General features: G+C 40.9%; 2 protein-coding genes across 4 annotated transcripts; one reads left to right on the forward strand and one right to left on the reverse strand.

The window, feature by feature from the left end:
* The first annotated feature begins 5,738 nt into the window (after positions 1-5,738).
* Positions 5,739-13,828, forward strand: ccdc92 (coiled-coil domain containing 92). 3 transcript variants are annotated; one of them, XM_088376753.1, is made up of 5 exons: positions 6,290-6,705; positions 6,902-6,974; positions 9,390-9,527; positions 9,778-9,819; positions 11,370-13,828. In XM_088376753.1, the coding sequence occupies exons 1-5, from the start codon at positions 6,640-6,642 to the stop codon at positions 12,173-12,175; spliced, it is 1,125 nt and encodes a 374-aa protein (XP_088232879.1). In that variant the 5' UTR covers positions 6,290-6,639; the 3' UTR covers positions 12,176-13,828. The 3 variants fall into 3 exon arrangements, with proteins under 3 accessions (XP_088232880.1, XP_088232879.1, XP_088232881.1); XM_088376754.1 differs by lacking the exons at positions 6,290-6,705; positions 6,902-6,974 and adding an exon at positions 5,739-6,214; XM_088376755.1 differs by lacking the exon at positions 6,902-6,974.
* A 2,954-nt stretch (positions 13,829-16,782) lies between these two features.
* chmp7 (charged multivesicular body protein 7) lies at positions 16,783-21,338 on the reverse strand. Its single transcript, XM_088376777.1, has 9 exons — positions 20,862-21,338; positions 19,959-20,130; positions 19,286-19,471; positions 19,055-19,188; positions 18,534-18,582; positions 18,318-18,437; positions 18,144-18,242; positions 18,006-18,063; positions 16,783-17,554 (listed from the first exon to the last, which is right to left on the reverse strand). Exons 1-9 carry the CDS (start codon positions 21,134-21,136, stop codon positions 17,364-17,366), a joined length of 1,284 nt encoding a protein of 427 aa, XP_088232903.1. The 5' UTR covers positions 21,137-21,338; the 3' UTR covers positions 16,783-17,363.
* Between the last annotated feature and the right edge of the window lie 613 nt (positions 21,339-21,951).

Consider the following 21,951-nt stretch of genomic DNA (forward strand, 5'->3'; position numbering starts at 1 on the left):
TTCCTCTTTGGCTCACATTCGGTGTGGAAAATGTGCCATAATTGTAGCTTGTTATGAACGTACGTGCGCTCATAAACATCTTTTTTTTTTCTGTTGAATATTTCCAACGGCTAGACCCTTGGGCCGAACTTGCCAACCCGTCATTGCGGGTAGAAAACGTCTTATAAAGTGGTTAATTAAAAGTGTTTATAACCCGAAGTACATTAGGCAGCCTTTTATTTAAAAACACATCTCATTATTTTGTATGAACTGCATAAGATGGAGAATGAGACCAGAGTAAAACAACATGGTGATTTTATTTCTGGTTTGACAGTTTCTCCTTATGCCGGTAATTTTTGAGCACTGACATTCAAAATCCTGAATAAGCAGTGAAAAAAACACCTATAAAGAAGGCTTGTTCACCTGACCAAACAGCTGCTGAACAAACAGCCATTTGTGTTGTAATTTTAGTTTCGCCATCCCCACTTTTGAAGAAGAAAGGTAAATATACCTCTTCAGGCTATAGGCTGCACCTGAAACAGCCCAGTCCAGAGAAAGCGTCAGTTTTGCACTTCATTGCAGCAGGATCAATATCACAATATCAGGTCAGATCACAATAAGGTGAAAAGACACATATTGCATATTTCTACAGATCTTCAAGATGCATGTTGATCATAAGTATAACATACACATGTTGATACATTGTCATCTGTGTTGGTATACACAGCCCTTCATTTCCATAGCAGTAATAACCGAGTTCACGTGCGGTAATTATCAGCTATGTGTCGGCATTTCAGCTGCAGATGTATACTTTCCGCCTCTGGTTGCTTTTTACTGTGGGAACATGGAAAACCTTCCTGGTGATGTGCTTTCAACAAGATCCCAACATAACCAAAAGGGAAATGTGTTTCATTGTTTTCACTTCTCAAACCTACAGTATAATGGTTCAGTGTATCAAAAGTTAAAAAACAAAATAAGAAAAAGGAAAATATGCATTTTGGTTTGTACAAAGACTTCACATCATATGTACTTGTATGTACTATTTATTCACTTTCTGTATAGCATGAAAAAAATTGACAATTACAAATAATTTTTAAGTCACTGTCAAGTGATAAATTTTCTCAAGTCAAAGTCAACTACACTACATATATTTATAATCTATTTTCACCCCTCAAAAAATCCAAACATACTTGGATGGATGCAGTCTGTAGTTGCAGATGTTTTGGGAGTTGTCAGTATTCTACTGAAGTGTGCAGGATATACGATGCACAGATAATTTAGAACCTAATTTTACATGCTGCCTGAATATTTCTGCATTCAGCAGTGTGCTGTGTGAAAAGGACTAACAATGAAAGATATTCACCTGATTTTAACTCTGAATTAAGTTGTTATTTTGAAAGTGTTTTTCATAATCCCAGTTTATCCCATGATGTTCCTTGTTTACAGTATGTGCAGGGTTTTATTTTCTCTTCTCTTTTGCTTTAGGCATTTGGCATCATCACAATGGGTTGAAAGCAAAAACATCAAGATGTTGACAGATGGATGGCCATAAAATATTAATGACTTTTTTATTTCATTGGAAGGTTTATATGATTTATTTTGAGATACTAAATCTTATCTGATTTTGTGAATAACTTTACAATTTTGTTGTTGTTCATAATAACCCTAACCCTAACCAACTTGTGACCTAACATTTTAATGGCATAACATTTGAATGGTCTTACTTTGCACCCGCAAACAGTATGTTATCTTGAATTGTCTTCATAACACCAAATGTACTGTCTTTGCCATTTTAGTGTAATGTTCTAATGTAGTAAGAAACAAGAACCAGAGCAACGTACCACAGTGTGTCCTGTACTGCCGTTAATGTGGGGCGCGGGTGAGGCCAGACTAAATGACTTACTATGTTTATTTATGTATGAAAAATACTGGAATATATCCTGGCTGGACTACAGACAGCAGACAGAGGCCCTGCAGACCTGCTCTGTCCAATGGCAAGAAAACCAACTGGGCCAAAGAAACTCTCCCTGACACCTCAGCTTTATTTTTAGCCAAATGTACTCATTCAAGCTCATACAGTAGCATATAATTCTGTCAGTGAGTGAAATAAATCATGACATTTATGACTTTAATGCTTGCTATACAATCCTGCACGTATTGTGTTTAACCCGCGCATGTATGTACCGGTATGTATGTATGTGTGTGTGAGGGGGACGTGTGTGTGTAGAGTGAATGGTGAATCCTCAGAGGGAAATACTGCATACCGGTTTAAGAGAAGAACGTTGAGGCCAGTCCTGAAGCCTCTTCATAAAGTATCCCGTGAAAGGAAAAACAAGAGCTCTGCTACTCCAACAACATTAGAACATTCTTCAGTGGCATTAGAAAATATTTGGAGAAACCCAAGACATGACCCCGTGGTGCCGGGAGAAGTATCGGGCACGAGCTGGAGAAGATGTGGCTTAGAGGAATGTGCACACACACACACAGTTGCTCTTGCTGCATTGCAACTGCGCCTCTCTTGATGTGTATGGATTTGCACTTTTCAAATAAAATTCACCAGCAGAATCAACCTTCCACCGCAAATGATATACAAGTTGGGTATTTGATTTAGCTAAACAGATCCCTAATCTAATGCCAAAACACATTTCCATATGGCAACAGAAACAATTATTCCAAGAAAATCCGCAGTCTTTTACCACTCTGGCAGTTTAGAAATTCTATTTTTAATCCAAATGTATTGTAATATGCCAACAACTATCCCTCAATGAGAAAGTCCATTTACACTCTATTTTGCATTGCACACCACGTATAGAACCAAACCACAGGAGGCGCAGTGGGTTGCTGCTTAGCTCAAGAGCACGTCTACAGTGGTTGGCAAACAGCTCTACCTTTTGCACACACACACATCCCACTTTTTGTTTGTTTGCTTGTTTGTTTGGTAAAACAAAAGACACAGCTCATCTTCATTTAATCAATGAATTCATCTTGTGCAGCAAAAACATTTTTGGCAGGTCTTTTTCTCATCCTGTTCCAGTGTACAAAGTAAGATCTGGAAAAACATGCTTGGATCACTTTTTGGTTGTGGAGGAACTTGAAAGCCAGTTTTGTTGTAGAGGAACCTGTAAGCCATGACCTCAATACCATCAAAACTCAAAAATTGTGATCCAAAACGTCCCATCCAACATTGGTGACTGACCATCCCTGTTTGGACACATTCTCTTATGAACAGGTGTCCCAGTACTTTTGTCCATGCAATCTTGAGGGACCACACAATTATTGCTGGTCAACTCCCAGTTATTTGGTGGGCAGGTGATGGTTTGTGGCTGTTGTTTCTGGCCCTTTTCACTTCACCCTGTCAGGTCACCGGCAGCCCTCTCAGCAATTGAGGCGGGCTCAACAAGCAGACAGCAACTGTTTACACAACTTTCAATTCCTCTGTCAAGTTTGTGTAAATGAGTCACACTGCACACCACAGGCTCGATGGTGCACACAGAATCATACCTTTGTGGAGTCCAACTTGATGTACTGTGCAGTTTGCCACGTGCTATGGGGTAGGTCTTGTTTTCGTGACAGCTGCAGCATTTTTATGCACCATTATTACCCAGGTTCAATCCTCACGTTGCATTAGTCAGAGCACTGCACGAGGCACGCATGCACAGCATAGATTATTTAAAGCATACAGGAAATGTGTGAAAATGCTGCTTTACGATTTGTTTTTGATTAATAGAAGCTTTAAGTAGTTCTGGCAAGGTGTCAGTCATGGTAATTTGTTGGAGTGAGTGGCAGATAAAGGATCTTTTCATTGCAGACCCAGGGGGACTTGTAATAGAATTTCAAGGCAAAGCAGTGCCCTTGCCTCAATGAAAATACAGCATGGAAGGAATTTCCTGAAAAGAAACTCAATCCCATTGGCCACAAACAGCACAATATGCACTGCAGGAATCATCAGCATACAGCATCGGGCTTGAAAGTATTATTATTAAAATAGATCAAGTAGTTGGGACAGTTTGCATTTGAAGTGTATTTGTGTCTTAGACAATGCAGATCCTTCAAGTGTGGTGTCAAGGATGTCAGCGGCATCACTGAAGATGGCTGAGGAAGAAGAGGTAGTAATCCATGGCTTTCCTGTGAGGTGTGAGGATCGCATGGAGCACAGCTGGTGTTGCATTTCCATTCAAGCAGCTGGGCCAGGGTGTTGTTTTGTGGTCATCGTCAGAAGTTCTTTTGAAAGCGGATAGTCAAGCATGGATCCCTATGGCCTCAACCACCTCAGTGTCCACATCCCTGTTGTGGACACAGCACCTGTGATCTTGAGCAAATGTGGAAACACAAGATGTGTCAAGGCCAATGAGGTGTTGAAGAAAGACAAGGTGGTGAAAATAAAATGTTCTCAGCTCAGACAGGCTGTGCAATACGAAGCTGCGAAGGAGCTGTCCTGCTGGGAGAAGAGCTTCACACTGACCTCTACAAAATTATGATGAATCTTGACAATGTGTTGATGGGAATTTCCACAACCAGGGAAAACTTCAGGGTTAAAATTTTGTCCTTGTATTTAGTCTGGACACATGCAGTAGAAAATAATTCTGCTTTTGGTTTTGTTTGGCAGGCATCTTCTGTTTTATTTGGAGCCATGAACTAAAGGATGGGTAGCGCAGTCAGACCAGACGGAGCCCTGAGACCAATGGAGATCTCAGAGGCACTAAAAATCTGATGTGCAGACGTAAAAAACAACAGACTTTGTTTATTTGCAGCATTTAATCTTCAAGTGGCCCCTGGGATGGATTCCTACCACTGCCAATTCTAGTGGTGGTCAAGGGAGGGGCCACCAATCCCACTTTGAAGCCCCCTCAGCAGTCATTTTTTTGATTGTGAAACCACAACAATCCCACATCCTGTTGACAAATAACTTGTGACCTCTTGAAAAGCAATTAAAACGCTACAAAAAAGTCTGACTCTTAATTAAAGCAACCATTTCCTTCATTGTTACATTGGTGCAAGATATAAAAATGTGACATTTACTTTAGACAAGGCCAAATGTAAGTGAACAAATTGGCTGCTAATTGTACACTTCACCTATACGAAAATGGTCTAAATATACACAGTATAAAGTATGACATATAATGTAATAATAAATAAGTAAATAAATAGATAAATAAATAAATAAATAAATAAATAAATAAATAAATAAATAAATAAATAAATAAATAAATAAAGTATGTACTATGTAAATGTATTAATAAAAAACTAGGACCAATACTGTGCCTTTGGAAGTAAAATTATTATTATTATTATTATTATTATTATTATTATTATTATTATTATTATTATTATTATTATTATTATTATTATTGTTGTTGTGTCGGATCTGAGGAATTTAACAAAGTAACTGAGAAAAACTAATAATAATAATAATAAATTGGGTTGGTAGTACATTTTTGCCACTTGAACCGCTGTTTTGTGGAATACGGCCTCCAATTACTTTGAGTTTGACCCTAACCTGATTTAGTCTTAATGAATGGAGATCTCGGGTTACCTTCTTGCAAACGCCACAGGACGGATGAAGTTCAGATTGCTACTGTGTAATATGATTTCAAAAAGTATTTTGAAAGATGGAGTTGATTTATATATAATGGGCTATGTATGGACGATCGCATAATTGGCAAATAAAGAAACGTAATCTTGATATTAAAACACGCCTTACGTAATGAAGTAAACGTCAGAAAAACCCGTCCCACTTGCTTTAGCTCCAAAATCCAATTCTGCCACCAGATGGAGCCATATCATCACTTGTGAACATGTGCCAGTCTGTTGTTATGGCAATGACGCTGGCAAGTGCAAACCGTAAACGCCTAACAACATCAGGTTAAATGCAATTGTCATTCCCCCTAGAAACATTTCTATGGGTTATTTGCTGAAAGTGCTGGTGTTGCTGTCATTGTTGGTGGTGGTGGCGGTAGATAAGATAACAAACTTTGTCGGAATACCTACAGCTGAGATGGTGACTCGTGGTTTCCCATGATGCATCGCTTTATTTGGTGCGGTCGCATAGGGAGATGATAGGAACCTGATCCAGACGGCCAGACGGACACAGCGGCCCCCCCTCCCTCCCCACTCTCGCCTTTCGGCAGCATCAGTGACATGCTCGCCCAGGTGCAACGTCCTTAAGCCGCTGTGGCTTGTCTAGTTTGTATCTTTGGTCCAATTGTCCACGGCCGGGGTTCGTTTTCACCGCAAGGTAAGAAAGCACACGACGTCATATGAAACGGAGGCGAGGGGTGTGTTTTATTATATCGTTAGCTAGTCGGCTAAGCTTGCATTCTATGGACGCCTTCTTTCATTCAAAGACTCTCGTGATCGCCTTCGTCTTGTGTTTAAATGAAGCATGCGCACGCGAACGTACATTGTCAGTTCCGCATGCTTTCAAGCAGGTTGCCAGCTCTGATTATCTTCACTGTGAAAGGCTTTTATGTCTTAGAAATGCCCTTCATCAGTGAATAAACAATAGCGATATATTGTGTCCAAAATGCTCGTGGGTGCCTTCCTGTTTGCCTCATCGCCACATAACGTCCACAATGCACAAAGCGTCTTGCACCTGTTTACTTTTTAGTTATAGCCAAGTCGTCGTAGACATGACAAGGACGTATCTTCTGAAAGGAGACAATGTTGAAAAGCTGCGGCGCTGGTGCATGTCCTGATAAACACAACAGGAAGCGATCTGATGCAAATGTAGGTTAAGCCGTACCACTCGGCACGGCCTTTTGTTTACCACTATTGCGACAAGAGCATTTTTAGCTTGGTTCCGATCAAGATGCTTGTGTGGTCGCTCAATATGGCAAGACTTTACGGCGTGGCCCGGTTGATGTGATGCCGCCAGGCTGCAACGTCACTTTGTTCGTGCCTATGGGTGCTGTCCGCAATGCAGGTGCTGAAAGTGGAAGTGCGCTGCGAAGTATGCACCATCCCCACACACGCACACGTACAGACACATTCATCAGGTAAGCTTGCACGGTCACGAAATGATCCAAATGAATGAATGTCCCACCTGTCATTGGAGGAAAGTAACAACAAGTTGATTTTTCAGATATATACTTTTACGTTATCTGATTTTTTGACGACCTTTTGACATTTAAAAATGTGTATTTCAACCTCCACCCCTAAAAGTTTATAAATGCACCAAAAAGATTTAATTTAATTGTGTGATTGCGAGTTGTGAACTAGGTTTTAGCTTATGCTTCCGCCCAGCCCCCCGACCCTCCCTTGTCATTTCGAGAAGAAACAAGTAAATATAACTTTTTTTTTTTTTAACCTCACCCAAGTAGTTAAATGGCCGTTTTATATAAGTCACAGTATCTACTAGGGCTGCTCAATTAATTGAATTTTAATAATGATTACAAGTTTGGCTCCAGACGATCTAAAAATTCATATAATTCAAGAAAAATGATTATTGTTTTTTTTCCGTTCTGAGACGCGCATACGCAAGTCAACCACTACGCCCATGTTACTTGTTTATCGAAGTATTTATTTTGCACTGAGGTATCAATTTCTTATTGTTTTTCATTTATTTATTGTTTTCAAAAGATTGAGTCCAGTACAACGGTTTACTTTTTACTACTACGTATGTACATTCTAAGATATTTGTATATATTTAACAGGAGAGTGTGTTTAAAAACATGTTCAATAAATACCGTTCCAAACATGTTCAATAAATTCTGTTCCAATTTCAAAAACATAATCGTGTAAATAATCGTGATTTCAATATTGAACAAAATAATCGTGATTATGATTTTGTCCATAATCAAGCAATCAATCTACTTTCATTTGTAGATTTATTCCAGAGTCTGTACTTGTTTATTTTTACTGAAATGACTCTGCTGCCTATACAAATATACTGGTGGTTGTCGTTTGCAATGGCATGGAAGTGCACTGCATCACATGGAGCTTTTCCAAATGCCTCAGATGGCGCAAATCAAATCAAAGCACATGTCTCATGAGCTTCTGTTCGGGGTACCTAACGTTGTGTCCTGCCTGAGCATCATCTACGACTGTGAGGGAGTGCCGTGCTGAGGATGTTAGCTCGTGGCTAATGTTTCCTGCTGCTGCAGTTCATTGATTATTAATGCTGTATCTGGAACATTCAACAGAAGTGGGTGTTGCAACAGAGCAACTCTCATTGCTTTTACTTGGATGCGTGCTATTTCTGTTTTATTATACTGATTAGAATCACCAAAGGGGGTGGCAAACCCGTACTCTGCTGTATATGTTGCAATTAGTAGCACTGAAAGAGCCACATTATGCACATGCAGCCGTGCAAGGAGCTTCACTGTCCTGCCCTACATGATTCTCTCTCTCGAGTCACCTTGATGTGAAGGCATGTCTTGTGTTCGTGCCAAGTGAGGTCATGCCTTAGAAAAAACACGGAAAGCAATCCGAGCTATTCTAGGAAAGGGCTGGGATGAGAGCAATGCTTTACTGGAAGGACTCAACATTACTCATCAATAATGGATCATCTCTTTAGCCTTTCTGGCTCACCAATGCAAATGCAAATATATTTTTTCACTGTTTTCCTCTTAAAGCAATGCAGTCCAAGGCATGTGTTCAGGCATTGATGATCTGTATTATTTATTGTATAGTGATGTCAGAGGGTGCAAGGCTGTGGGAAGTACGTATCACATATATGCTTATGTCACTCTCAGGAGGCCCATTACAATTTAAATCATTGTGCTCCAGGTTCAGCGCCCATTTAAAGTTTTTTTCATTTTGTTTTGTTTAAAAGAGGCTCAATGTACATTTGTTTGGCTGCAGTACCTAGACAGGCAAAGACTTAGAAAAGTAGTCACAACAGCTGATTATGAAATATACATGATGGCTATGTTCCCAAAACCTGTATAACCTAGTTATATATACCAACCAATTAGATTTATAAAATTGTCAGAATTTTATGCCACTGTCGTGATCCAGCTGTGACTGACTTTCAGGAATGTTAATGGGAGTTGACGGGACCTAAGATGTGTTAAAGCAATCTATCATTTGGTGACCATGCAGTGATGTCATAATGTCATCATTCAGCACAAGAGTGCACTGAACTAAACAACCTAAGAAGAGTATTATTTTGTCAAGTTGAGTTTCATTCACATATTGGCAACTCTTCCAGGCAGCAAAATTTTACTCAGAACATTCAAGATCTTTTTAAATTACTTGTTTATCCTTGGTGATAGACATTGAAGATGAGTCCATGCTTCCCTGGATAATTTCAGTTGCTAGGTTGTCTCATTTCTATTTTTGCCTCTATTCTCGATGGATTGTCAGCTATCAGTGAAGGCAGATGGCTGTGAAATATCATGTTCATGCACTTCAAATGGCCCTTGTTTACATTATAACTTAGTTTTCTTCTTTTTTTGTGATGTTATCAGCCATGGCATCGGCCAACGTTACGCTGGAGAATCAGCTGCATAGCGCCCAGAAGAACCTGTTGTTCCTGCAGCAGGACCACGCCAACACTTTGAAGGGGCTGCACGCGGAGATCCGACGGTTACAGCAGCAATGCACAGGTGACTCTCTTGCTCTGTCACAGAGGGGACACTCAAGAGGGTGTGTGGTGCATCTGGTAGTAAAATGGCAGAAAAAGCAAGCATGTCACCTTTTGCTACTTGTTTAAACTGTTTGTGAAGAATTACGTTTTCTAAATTTGTGGGACCTGGGAGGCAGTATTTATTGAGGAACGTGGAAACAGTGCCTGTGCTGCTGATTGAATTGTGACTGTGGGCTTGCTGATGATCGATCACCTTCTTGTATTTTCAGACCTGACATATGAGCTCACTGTGCGAAGCTCCGATCCTTCAGGTAAGCTCCTGTTACCAAGAGTGTTCTTCCATTGCTACATCCATTGCTCGTATTCGACCCTCATGATTTCAAAGGTTCTTTGATTCTGACCTTTTTTTTTTTTTTTATATGAAAATTGTAAAATTGTGAAAGTGTAGCTTAATAGAATGTAGGCGGCGAGCTCTGAATCATTGCTTTGTGGGTCATTGCTTTCCTCATTGTTGATTAGATCTGTCTGCTCATTGCCAAGTGCCCAACCCCCACGTTGCCATGGCCGTGACACCATGTGACTTGAGCATTGATACTGGCTAACAGGACAGTTGTTTAACAGCCAGGGAAGCTCCAGGCAGGCCTAATGCAGCTCGAGTTTTTTTTTTAAACTACGTGTACAGCCTATACACGCGTTGTCGTTGGCTTTACAAGATGGGCCAGTCCAGTGTTTTAGAGTATCATAAGAGGCTTGCTCATGAGAGGCACTATCATGTCAATGTGGGCCAGATTGAAGTGCAGGAAATGGGATTAAGTGTCACAGCCCTAATGCACGGTTGCTCAGCATCACGGCGCCTGATAACATACTGCAACTAAAAACACATGCGGCACATGTCATCATTTCACCTCAATATACAGTTCTCATCTTAAAAATCCAGAACAAACACAATACTCATGATTCTTTCTCACTTTTTAATATGACACATACAAGCAGTACTTGATACATTCTACTGCATCTTGAGTGTAACCATTTCTAAAAGCAACAAAGGTCATCAGAGAACAAGGTCCTTGGTGTAATGTGAGACAGGAGTGCGCACAGCACAAGTCTCCATGCAACTGTCCACTTGCATAATGATGTGCTTGTCGCCTTAGAAATGCCCCTGGTTTGTTTTCTTTACGTGGTTAAACATTTCCAACAAACCAAATGAGGAGGCCTTCTTTTATTGGTCTCAAACTAAAGTTTTTGTATGTATGTATGTATGTATGTATGTATGTATGTATGTATGTATGTATGTATGTATGTATGTATGTATGTATGTATGTATGTATGTATGTATGTATGTATGTATGTATGTATGTATGTATGTATGTATGTATGTATGTATGTATTTATTTAATATAAATAATGAAATGAGATTAATCCATGGAAAAATAGTTTATAAATACTTTTACATTTTAACAAACAATTAAAATCGTATTTGGCTGTTGTCAGTGTAAATGCTCACTGGGCTAAATGAGATCATAGTGCTGTTATACAGCCCACAAACACCTAATTCAGCGTATATCGGCTCAAACCTGTCACAATTTGGCAAAGTTGCTAGTTTTTACAACTCTTCATCTATCTATCTACACATTGGTGTTATTATTGAGCAATCTTAAGCGTTGAAAATGGCTTGCGCTCTTTGACAATACAATGTTGATGTTTGAACACATGCCGTTTTAGAGAGTCTCCTGATACATGAGGAACGTGGATTCCACTCAGCGCCAGCCATATGTAATTTAGTGTTTGATTAAAACAGACTGAAGTGTCACAGTTGTATTGCTTACCAACTTGTCCTAACTGATTGCTACGGCTCGTGCAGACAGCGGTGAGGTGCGATGCCGAGAGCTGCAAAGGAGGTGCGAGGAGCTGGAGGCAGAGCTGAAGAAGAAGGAGGAGGAGAACACAGAGCTGCTGAGGGACTTGGAGCAGAAGAACGCCATGATCTTTGTGCTGGAAAACACCATCAAGGAGCGGGAGAAGAAGTACCTGGAGGAGCTGAAGATGAAGAGCCACAAGCTGGCCGTTCTGTCCGGAGAGTTGGAGCAGCGAGCCAGCACCATCGCTTACCTCACGTCACAGCTTCACGCCACCAAGAAGAAACTTCTGGCGGGCAGCTCCTCGGAGGCCAGCCCCAACGTCAGCCCCGTCACCTTCAAGCCCACACCTCCGCCGCCCAAAGACAGACAACCTGAAACCCCGCGCCGCCGTATGAGGAAGAGCCTCTCCCAGCCGCTTCACCCCGAGCTGACCGAGGTGTACCGGCTCGGCGCGGACGGCAAGCGGTTGCTCCTGCGTGATACGGTGGACGCAATGCCCGACCCGACGCCCTTCCTGCAGGCGGGGAGAGAGTCTACGGATCTGCAGGTGGTTCGAGAACGACCCGCCGTCATACCGCCTATTGCCTCGGAACGCCCGCCCATCACTGCCTCGGGGGCCACGGCCAGTCCCCGTCACAGCCCGGCTCGAGACCGCCAGTACAGGGCTCACGTGGGGGTGGCTCACCGCATCCCCCATGAGACCCCTCCCTTGGCGCCGCCCCAGGCAGAGTTGGAGACTCTGGCAGTGGATCAGGTGAAAGAAGAAAGGGTTGTGCGGAAGCGTACTGGGGCTGACAGGACAGTTTAAAGCCGTCACACACGCACACCAATGCACATGCTCACACACTTACACGACTCACAAAATGTTGCAGGCAATCGGCTTTTTCGTTCCTAAAATGGACTACAGTGAACCAGCTCAAATTTACGGGACGGCGTTCACCAAAAACGCCTCCTTGCATTTGCTGAAACTCTCTAATTCACAGTTTTGAGGATCAGTTCAAAGTCACATCTTTTATGAAAGTACTGCTTTGGTGCCATCCCGTGGCATCTTGGTGCCAATCAAATATTTTGAATTGAGTGGAAGAACTTTAATTTAGTAAGGGCACAATAATTTGCAGCCTTCTTTTTGGCAATTTTAGGAAATTGCAAACCCTTAGGATGGTGTCACTGTATACTGAATTTGACCTTTAAAATTTTGGATGTCCCACTTATGGAATGTTTCTTTTTTCATAACTTGCTGCTCTCTGACACAAGCAAAAATCACAAGAGCTATTTTTTTTTTCTTCAACAACGTCCACTTTTATGCCTCTCTGTGACTCTTCCAGTCTCTCTTTATCTCAGCCGCAACCTGTTGATGGCACTGACACTCTAAGCTCAGTGGCGACTTCCCTCTGAGAACATCTGTTTGAAGACTGACAATAGCAAGCAATGGTAGATGTCATCTGGATATTGGGCCTGTTTAAATGCAGATTCTCTCAAAACAGGAAGCTGCTCGATGGTATCAATTTTGCTATTTACGTCCTTGTCAGAGAACAGCAAGTTGTGCAGAAAAGTACTGACACATTGTTGATTGTGTATTCAACAATTCACTAAATGTGACAGTCCATTTTAGGTTCATCCTGAAGTTTTACCCAAAAGCCCGATATGCCAAAATTTTGTGAGCAGTGTATCGCCGTGTAAAGATACACAAGAGGCAGCGAGGAGCCCAAGCACTGTGTAGCCTGCTTTATACGCAAAACACTGTAACGTAAAATGAAAATGACGCCATGGATCAACGGACGTTTCTTCATGCACAATTGAAAAGGACAACTGTACCGCAAAGCATGCCAAATGTTTCTTCTTTACAACCCTACCGAGTGTTGAATGACAACGCATCATTCTGTTCTATGGTGCAATCAACACATCCTCAGCCAAATATCTGCATCAGTGCCTGCTTGGTGCAAACAACTCGCACACACTGCATAGTGTAGTTATGGCGACCAATTGTCTCCGGATTTCACGACAAACTGTATAACTGGATGTCTACAACCGCTAAGGACAACAGCAATGATTCAGCTAATGCTCTCCGAATGTCTTTCACCCGCTTGCAATGTCAGTATAATTCTATTACTGTAGGTTGCATACTCAAGGTGAAGTGGTAATGGCACATGCATATATGCTTCAATTCCATGCGAGCTAAAAGTCGTGTCTTTTTGGGAAGAAGATGGAAACATCTGCATTATCTGTGTTATTTGTGATACAAGGGCATTTGGAAAAGTACTGCTGTCATAGGATTTTGTGATATAATTATACTTTATAAAGGCTGTACATTTGTAAGCAATCCCTGTTTTTTTAAATTCTGTGTTTATTAGAGAATACAACAACACCTCAAATGGTAATGTCACTTTATATCCTGCTTTTCACATAACACTTATCCTTGAATAATAATATAAATCCACACAATAAAGCTTTTTTTGCCGATTGCCTGCTTGCTTCTTGCATGCATGTTTCATCTCCTTAGGTTTCATCGGGCAATATCAGATGCTACTTATCATTCACGGGAGATACAGCAGGAACATGCACATATTATACATAAAAAGGATGATTCCCTGCCCTTTTGTCTATCAGAAGAAAAAAGTGCCCTTCTTAGTGTTGGCACGTGAGTGAACGATTCGTGCAAAAGAACGAATCTTTTCAGTGAACGAGAGTGAACGAATACTTTCCTAAAGTGATTCGTTCTTTTTTCAGTTCATATGACTTCAACCAGGAAGTGTCGGTAATGCACATTGAAGCTGGTGCCACCTTGCCGTAAAACAAAACGAAGAAGAAAATGACGTAACTTCCCATGAATTGCATTTTCCGTTCACCAACCGAAAAGACCTGTGAGTGACCTGTGAACCTTCCAGTTCATCGCGAGAACAGATCAGTGAGGGAACGAGTCCTGACTTTCCCGTTTGCGAACGAGATCATGGGTGAACTGCCTTCCTTCCCGTGCATCAACGGATCAGTCAGTGATCGTGTTGCGTCTCCCTCCTGACGTGAACTATGTAAGGCAGAATGTCGATTTGCCAAGGAAAGAAAGAAGTATTCAATGAAACACCACTTCTTTTATGCGCGTTTTCTCCAAGCTAACGGCTAACTTTATTGCATGAAGAGATGCGCCGTTATGCAACAACGGGGAGATTATGCTTCTCTTTGGGTAATCTTGATTTTATAACACTTATAACAGTTTTAAATAACGTGTATGCATATATACGCCTAAATATTGTTATCCAATATATCTACTGCAATTTCACATTGGATTGCTGGTTTGAAATTTACTTTTAATATTATTATTATTATTAATAAACATTTATGTTAAAGCTTGTCTGGTGTTTTATTCCTTGTTTTTATGTTCGCCAATTAAAACATAAAAATCAGCCATTTGGTTAACTGCTTTATATGACGATATGTGTAGGTACACCTCATGGACACTTCGTATGTTCTTACACTAGGGCTCGATCCAAACGCTTACCGAGCAAGAGCCCTCGTTACTAACCAGTCAGCGATTTCGACCCGGCAGATCTTGGCCATCTGTACTCTTATGCACTAGTGATGTGCATTCCAGTTGTACGAACTGAATCTTTAGAATCGTTCACATAATCGTTCGCTACACTTTATTTATTTATTCTTTTTTTTTTTTTTTTTTTTTTACCTCGTGTAGTGTACCTATTGAAGAGTCCATGAGGTGTACCTAATCACAGGCCACTTCATTAGGGAAAAAGCTTAAGTGAAAGTGAAAAGTCCCACACCTGCCCTCACCCCCACTTTCTGATTGGCTGTTTGATCTGTGACGTCACTTGGACACTCCATTAGGTACAACGCCATTTTCAAGTGTACCTAATAACAGGCCACTTTATTAGGGAAATATGGTCAAAGGTCACAGGTGTCAAGCTCTAGTCCTTCGGGCCGCATTCCAACATGTTTTCAAAGATTCCCTCATTAAGTGCACCTGCGTGAAAAGTTTTAGCTCCTACAGAACATGAAAATGACCAAAATCTTTGCACGCAGGTGTGTTTAACGAGGGTAACTTGGAAAACATATTGGAACGCAGCCCAGACGACTAGAGCTTGACACCTGTGACCTTTGACCATGATATTTCCCTAATAGAGTGGCCTGTTATCAGGTACACTTGAAAATGGCGGTGTACCTAATGGAGTGTCCGTGTGATTCCCTCGTTAAGTGCACCTGCGTGAAAAGTTTTAGCTCCTGCAGAACGTGAAAATGACCAAAATCTTTTCACGCAGGTGTGTTTAACGAGGGTAATTTGGAAAACATATTGGAACGCGGCCCTGAGGAATAGAGCTTGACACCTGTGACCTTTGACCATGATATTTCCCTAATAAAGTGGCCTGTTATTAGGTACACTTGAAAATGGCGGTGTACCTAATGGAGTGTCCGTGTGATTCCCTCGTTAAGTGCACCTGCGTGAAAAGTTTTAGCTCCTGCAGAATGTGAAAATGACCAAAACTTTTCACGCAGGTGTGTTTAATTAGGGTAACTTGGAAAACATATTGGAACGCGGCCCCTCGAAGACTGGAGGTCGACACCCCTGGTTTAAATGAAAAGTGCCACACCCGCCCTCACCCCCACTTTCTGATTGGCTGTTTGATCTGTGACGTCACTTAGACAATCCATTAGGTACACCACCATTTTCAAGTGTACCTAATAACAGGCCACTTTATTAGGGAAATATCATGGTCAAAGGTCACAGGTGTCAAGCTCTAGTCCTTGGGGCCGCATTCCAACATGTTTTCCAAGATACCCTCGTTAAGTGCACCTGCGTGAAAAGTTTTAGCTCCTGCAGAATGTGAAAATGACCAAAACTTTTCACGCAGGTGTGTTTAACGAGGGTAACTTGGAAAACATATTGGAACGCGGCCCCTCGAGGACTGGAGGTCGACACCCCTGGTTTAAGTGAAAAGTGCCACACCCACTTTCTGATTGGCTGTTTGATATGTGACGTCATTTGGACACTCTATTAGGTACCCCGCCATTTTCAGGCTCGTTCGCGAAGATTATGCCAGCCGACACACGTTATGCTGACATTGATGTTTTAATTTTGTATTTGTTGATGGTGTTATTACATTGAATGTGTTTGTGTTTGAATAAAAGGTTGGGGAAAAAAACAACAGACGACAATGAAGACTGCCTTTTTATTCTAATTTTTAATCTATCGTTATTTAATACCACGAATGAGTGAAAAGTCTAATTTCAAAGTGGTCAAAGTTAAAAAAACAAGTGATTGACTTGGTGCAGTGCACACCGGTGACCTCTGGTGGTTAAAACTATAAAGCTATGTGGAGCCTGAAAATTAATATTTTAAAGATGGCAAAGAGTGAGGGCAGACAATACATCCACCACTTACGTTGACATATAGCTGACCAAAACCACCAGTGTGATTAAAATACATTTTATTAGCAGAAAAAATCTTTTGAGTAAAACTATCTCCTTGGTCGAGTACACGAGCAATGCGTGTGGTTTGATATGAAACATTTGGCAAACAAAATTAAGACAGGAAAAACATGACAATCTTCACTAGAACTATACATACACTCAAGGACAAACTGCTGCTCTTTGTCAAAGACACTCTAAATGAATTAAAAGCATATCAAAGAGTATACAGTATTTCAGAGACAAATTAAAATTTTGAATTCACACAGGCTTCACATCCAGATGAGAGCGTAGTTTATTTCTTCTTTGGCATGCACCCACTGCAAAGGAATTTAGACTGAAAGAAGGAAAGTGCTTTTCTACCTGTCTTGACTTTGAAACAACTTTAGTATTACTCTCGCTTCTAGGTAACTGCTCCTGGCTTTACATAGTAACAATTCCAGGTCACTTTGTTTGCCTTAGCTATGCAAAAAGATTTCTTGTGCTGCAGAAATCCTGCATGGGTAGAAAAAAAAAAATCATTTTAACATTTGTGTTTATAATTCCTTTGCACAGTGATGGAAAACAACAGCCCATCTGTATCTTTAGAGAGTCAGTTGCTTGAGTTCTTCTTCCAGCTGCTTGGCGTTGACATTCATGTCCGTGTCAGGGACGGCGGGTAGCAAATCCAACAGGTCGTCACCCGGGATGCTCGGCAGGGGCTCGCTTGGAACCTCAGAAATCGTGTTGGATTCATCCAATAGCGATTTCAGTTCTTCTTCCAACTCGTCATCATCTACAAAAACAAATAGTGATAAAATACAACACTTCCTCAAATAGTGGCGCCCTTCCATTGTGATGGTTATGAACTTTTTCAGTCATTCTGCACTTCACTGATTAATAGACATGATTAGTGTTCACACGTGATTAAAAAAATCCATGGATATTAAATCTCTTTTTCTTTTTAAAAATGTCTGACTTGACAGTATAATATAGCCAACATTGCAATGACAACCAAATGCGGGTTGTTGTGCTTATTTATAAATTCTTACATTTTTAGGACATTTAAACGACAGAGTTTAGGAATCTGAGTAGTAAGCAGAATAAAAGCCTTTTGGAAAAATATGAATTAAGGATTCTGAGACATCCTGCAAATAAGACCCCTCCTTATTAAAAGCACACCTGACCATTATTTGAAAATCTCAGTACAGTAGATCCGATTATGAGGAAAGGACAATTTGACATACCTCCACTGGTGAATGCTCCAGATATGGCTTGATTCACGTCATCTTGTTTGTCACATAACTGTGTCAATGATAAAGGCTTTGTTTAGATGTGCCCAACTGAATCCAAAGTAAGCAATCAAAGTTTTCAAATGAACTTGCCTCTTGGATTTGATCAAGAAGGCTCTCTGCACCTTCCACCGTCACGTCCTTGAGAGACACTCTGAGGCTGGCCATTCCCGCTTGGTAAGCTTGTAGAACCTGCAAGAACAAGACAGACTTTTAGTACTTGGTGTGAATGTTGATTTTCAGCCTATTTGTTTTCTAACGGTCTACCATTTTATCGGTGTGCGACTGAGCTATGCGATCCAGTATGCCTCGAATAGACTCTAGCTGCCCAAACAAGTTGTCTGCTCTCTTTTCCACCCTTTTACAGCCTCTCAAACACCTCAGTGCCTGTTGAAGGGACAATAAATAGGAGCACGAAATGGACTGAATTTCATTTGTTCGCTCTTGGCTTGAATCATGTTTTGGAGCATCTTAAGCATTCACCTGTGTTTTCTTCCCTTCTCGAAGTAAAGCTCTTGATTCTTTTCTGCACCTGAACACAAGAAATAGAAAAGAGCTTGATAAGAAATTTGCCTTGAAAATTGTGTGTTAATGTTCAGTGAGTGGTGACCAAGCAGTAAGTCAAACAAAGATATGAGGACTACATCACGAGAGAGCGGACTGTTTAATCAATGGCGTATCCACAGAATTAAAATAAATAGGCCCAGATTTCACACTGATAAAATACTGGTGAGTGGATTGTGATGAAATCATCATTCCTTCAATATCTTTACTTTTTCAAATATGTGCCTTCGTTCAATAATGGTAGGGAAACAGTGCACTGAAATACCGTCACATTACAGATTTTAAAGGGGTCAATGGGACATAGCATAGACATTTGATTTTGTTTATTATTTGTAAACAAACTGCTAGCCAAGAGAAATTTAAATTTAACAACCATAAAAACTAGATTGTTTAATCGCGTTACTTGAATCCTGAGCAACTGTTATTAGTAGTGGATGTACTTATCAGCCTCCAGGCCCAGTTTGTCCAGACGCTCCACCAGCAGTTTCTCACTACGCTGCAACTGATAAACTCCGATATCAACATCACTGACACTGGAGACGCGACTCTGCCCAGCTTGGCAAAATTTAACAATCTGTAAGTAAATACAAAGTAAACAAAACATAAGATGTCAGCTAGGAGAAAAAGAAGAATGAGCGGTTGTTTGTTGAGTGATGAGTTCTGAAGTTTACCTTCTCCCCCTCATGCAAGGAGACTGCGACTTGTTTCTCCCTCTGCAGCTGCAGAAGAGCCATGCATAGGGTGCTTTCATCAGCACACACGCTGGAGGAGAGTGTCCACAGGTCTTGAAATGACATGACGGAGCGATTTGCAAATTCACTGCTTTGGTAAATCCTGAGAACTTCGGCTGCTTTTTCCTGGAAAGAACAATAAAGACTGGAGTGAGCAGAGAAAAAAAAAGCATTTATGTAGAAAATAGCAGCCTTATCTGTTTGTGATTGATCAACTGGCACAGAAATTTGTGCAGGCCAGGAGCTCTGCTACAGTAAAAAAAAGTTGAACATCGTGCTTTCACTGACATTGGATGATTAATTACGTAAACACATGCAGGGTTTTGATTTTGTGGTGGGGGAATTTATATTTCAGATGTGCATTTATTTGTAATGTCTTAAGCATGTAAATGGAGCGTGGCGTGTTATGCCAATGGCCACTTAGAGTAGGTTGAGAACTGCCGGCTCTACAAAAAGAAATAAAATAATACAAAAGAATTATGTCAAAACACACTCATATACTTAATCTTACAAAAATGTGCAACCTTCTGTCAATCTGCAATCTGTATTATTTTATGGCCAGTGTCTTTCTAATCTGATTCTGCTGCACATAAACGGAAGATGAGCAACACACCTTAACCAGGTCAATGACAACAAAAGACTCCTCCGAAGATAGTCTGCTTCCTCCCAGCAAAGAGGAGAAGGTCCATTTCAGAGGCTTCACCAACAGGAGACCAACACCCCAGGACAGCCATCCGCAATCAACATTGGCGGCAAACTCGGACTCCCTCTGAAGCTTCCCACATCTGGATGAGGTGAAATGGAAACATAGTGGAACCACAATTTAACTGACCCGGAACCAACGGACAGGAAATAGTGTCATTCCACCCCTTGATGCAGTAGTTGTCAAAGTCTGATAGCTCAGGAATTGGTTGCTGTTTACTGGGACTGTGACGCAATAAACAGACACATACTAGTACACATAGTTCAGGGTTACGCTGCTGTTGTCACGGATGTACAGTAAGACAAGAGCAGGCTAAGTGATGTGCCGACGTGGCGGCCATGTTGGCTGGGGCAACTATCCAAAGTGACAGTCCCAGACAAGGGAATGGAAAAGCATGGACTTTAGCTAGGCATCACCATAGGCATGCACCTCAAAAGGAACATCATAGAAATATTAATGTATTACTACTTTCTTGTGGTATTAACATAACAAAATGTAGAAAAGGTGAAGTGCTGTGAATACTTTGCAGATGTATTGTTTGGATACACAAATCTGTATGTAATAGATATTGACTTAACTGTAGAAAACTGACACGGGCCAAAGAACATATAGTTACATATAACCCAACAACAATTCACATGTAGGGGTACTTTATGCAGTTTAAATAATATAACGCACAAGTTTTTTATTGAGCACGAACCTGGAAAAAGTATGCGTAGAAAAACAACATGAGCATAGGGAGAAGATATTATGGACTATCCGCCCCCCCGAAAAAAAAAAATCTGAAATTGGAGCGTACAGCACAGTATTTACCTAGACATGGAGTGGATGACAGTCGTCAAGCCCAAAGGTGATTTTTCTTTCCTACTGAAAGTCTTGTTGAGGTCCTGCAGATTGACACACACGGCACGGCGGTCCCTGCAGCTTTGCACGATCAGAGTCGTCCAGAAGTCCATTTTACTGTCCCAGTCCATCGTGTTGACGTCGCGGTTTTCCTTGAAGTCGGAGAATAGAAAATCCATCCGTTCGTCGTCTTCCCATTCGGAAGGCAGTGTCGTTTTGACGGCGCCCGTCATGTTTGTTGTCATTCTAATAGTAAGCGCTAGTGCATTTTATAACAGCGGATCTTTGTCGCAGCACTTCCGGTGTCAGCTTGAGATTCCGGAAATGGGTGTCCGCTTCACAAATTTATTTTATTTATTTGCAAACTCCTCGTTCCTTCATTTTGTAGCATCTTCATGCTTCCCATCGGAAAGCTCATGCAGGAGACGGGGAAAACAACAGAGGAGCGACGGCGGACTATTATTCTTCGCAGACGGCAACAGCAAATGACGTCACATCTTTGGTGCGCGTCACTAAACAAAAGCAAATAAATGTCTGTTACCGAATGATCGCAACACTTCTACTTTATGATTCATGTTTCAGGAGGAATTAACTCAAACTCTACCTCAATACTGAAATTCTGCAAATTAATCAAGTCTGTATCTTAATAGGAATGTACAAACTAACTGCTTGCAACGTTTTGATCAATGTGTGTAATGTAAATGTTCATTGTGTAACTGCTCCCTCTTGAATAGGACTGCCCTGCAAAATATTTTGTTTTATCTCCATGGGATTTTTGCTGGTTAAATAAAGGTTAAAAATATAATGAAAACATTATCTATGATTTGTTTGCCCTCTGCAAACATCTTGTATTTAAAGACACTTAAATCAAATGTACTATATTACTGCAAAAAAGCTTTTTTTTTTAAAAACAAGCTTAAGGATATAGCACCCAAACTCAGAAGTGCTGCACTGATAACAATGGTTTTTTTCATTTTTTTTATCAGATTTGTAAGAAAACCTTTTCCTTGATTTTCATATCCGCCCTAGTTTTTCTCTAGCACACCAAATGTTTGTCATA

Source organism: Syngnathus floridae, chromosome 5 (genome assembly GCF_059516105.1).
Source record: "Syngnathus floridae isolate MCC-2025c chromosome 5, RoL_Sflo_1.0, whole genome shotgun sequence".
NCBI classification, from domain to species: domain Eukaryota; kingdom Metazoa; phylum Chordata; class Actinopteri; order Syngnathiformes; family Syngnathidae; genus Syngnathus; species Syngnathus floridae.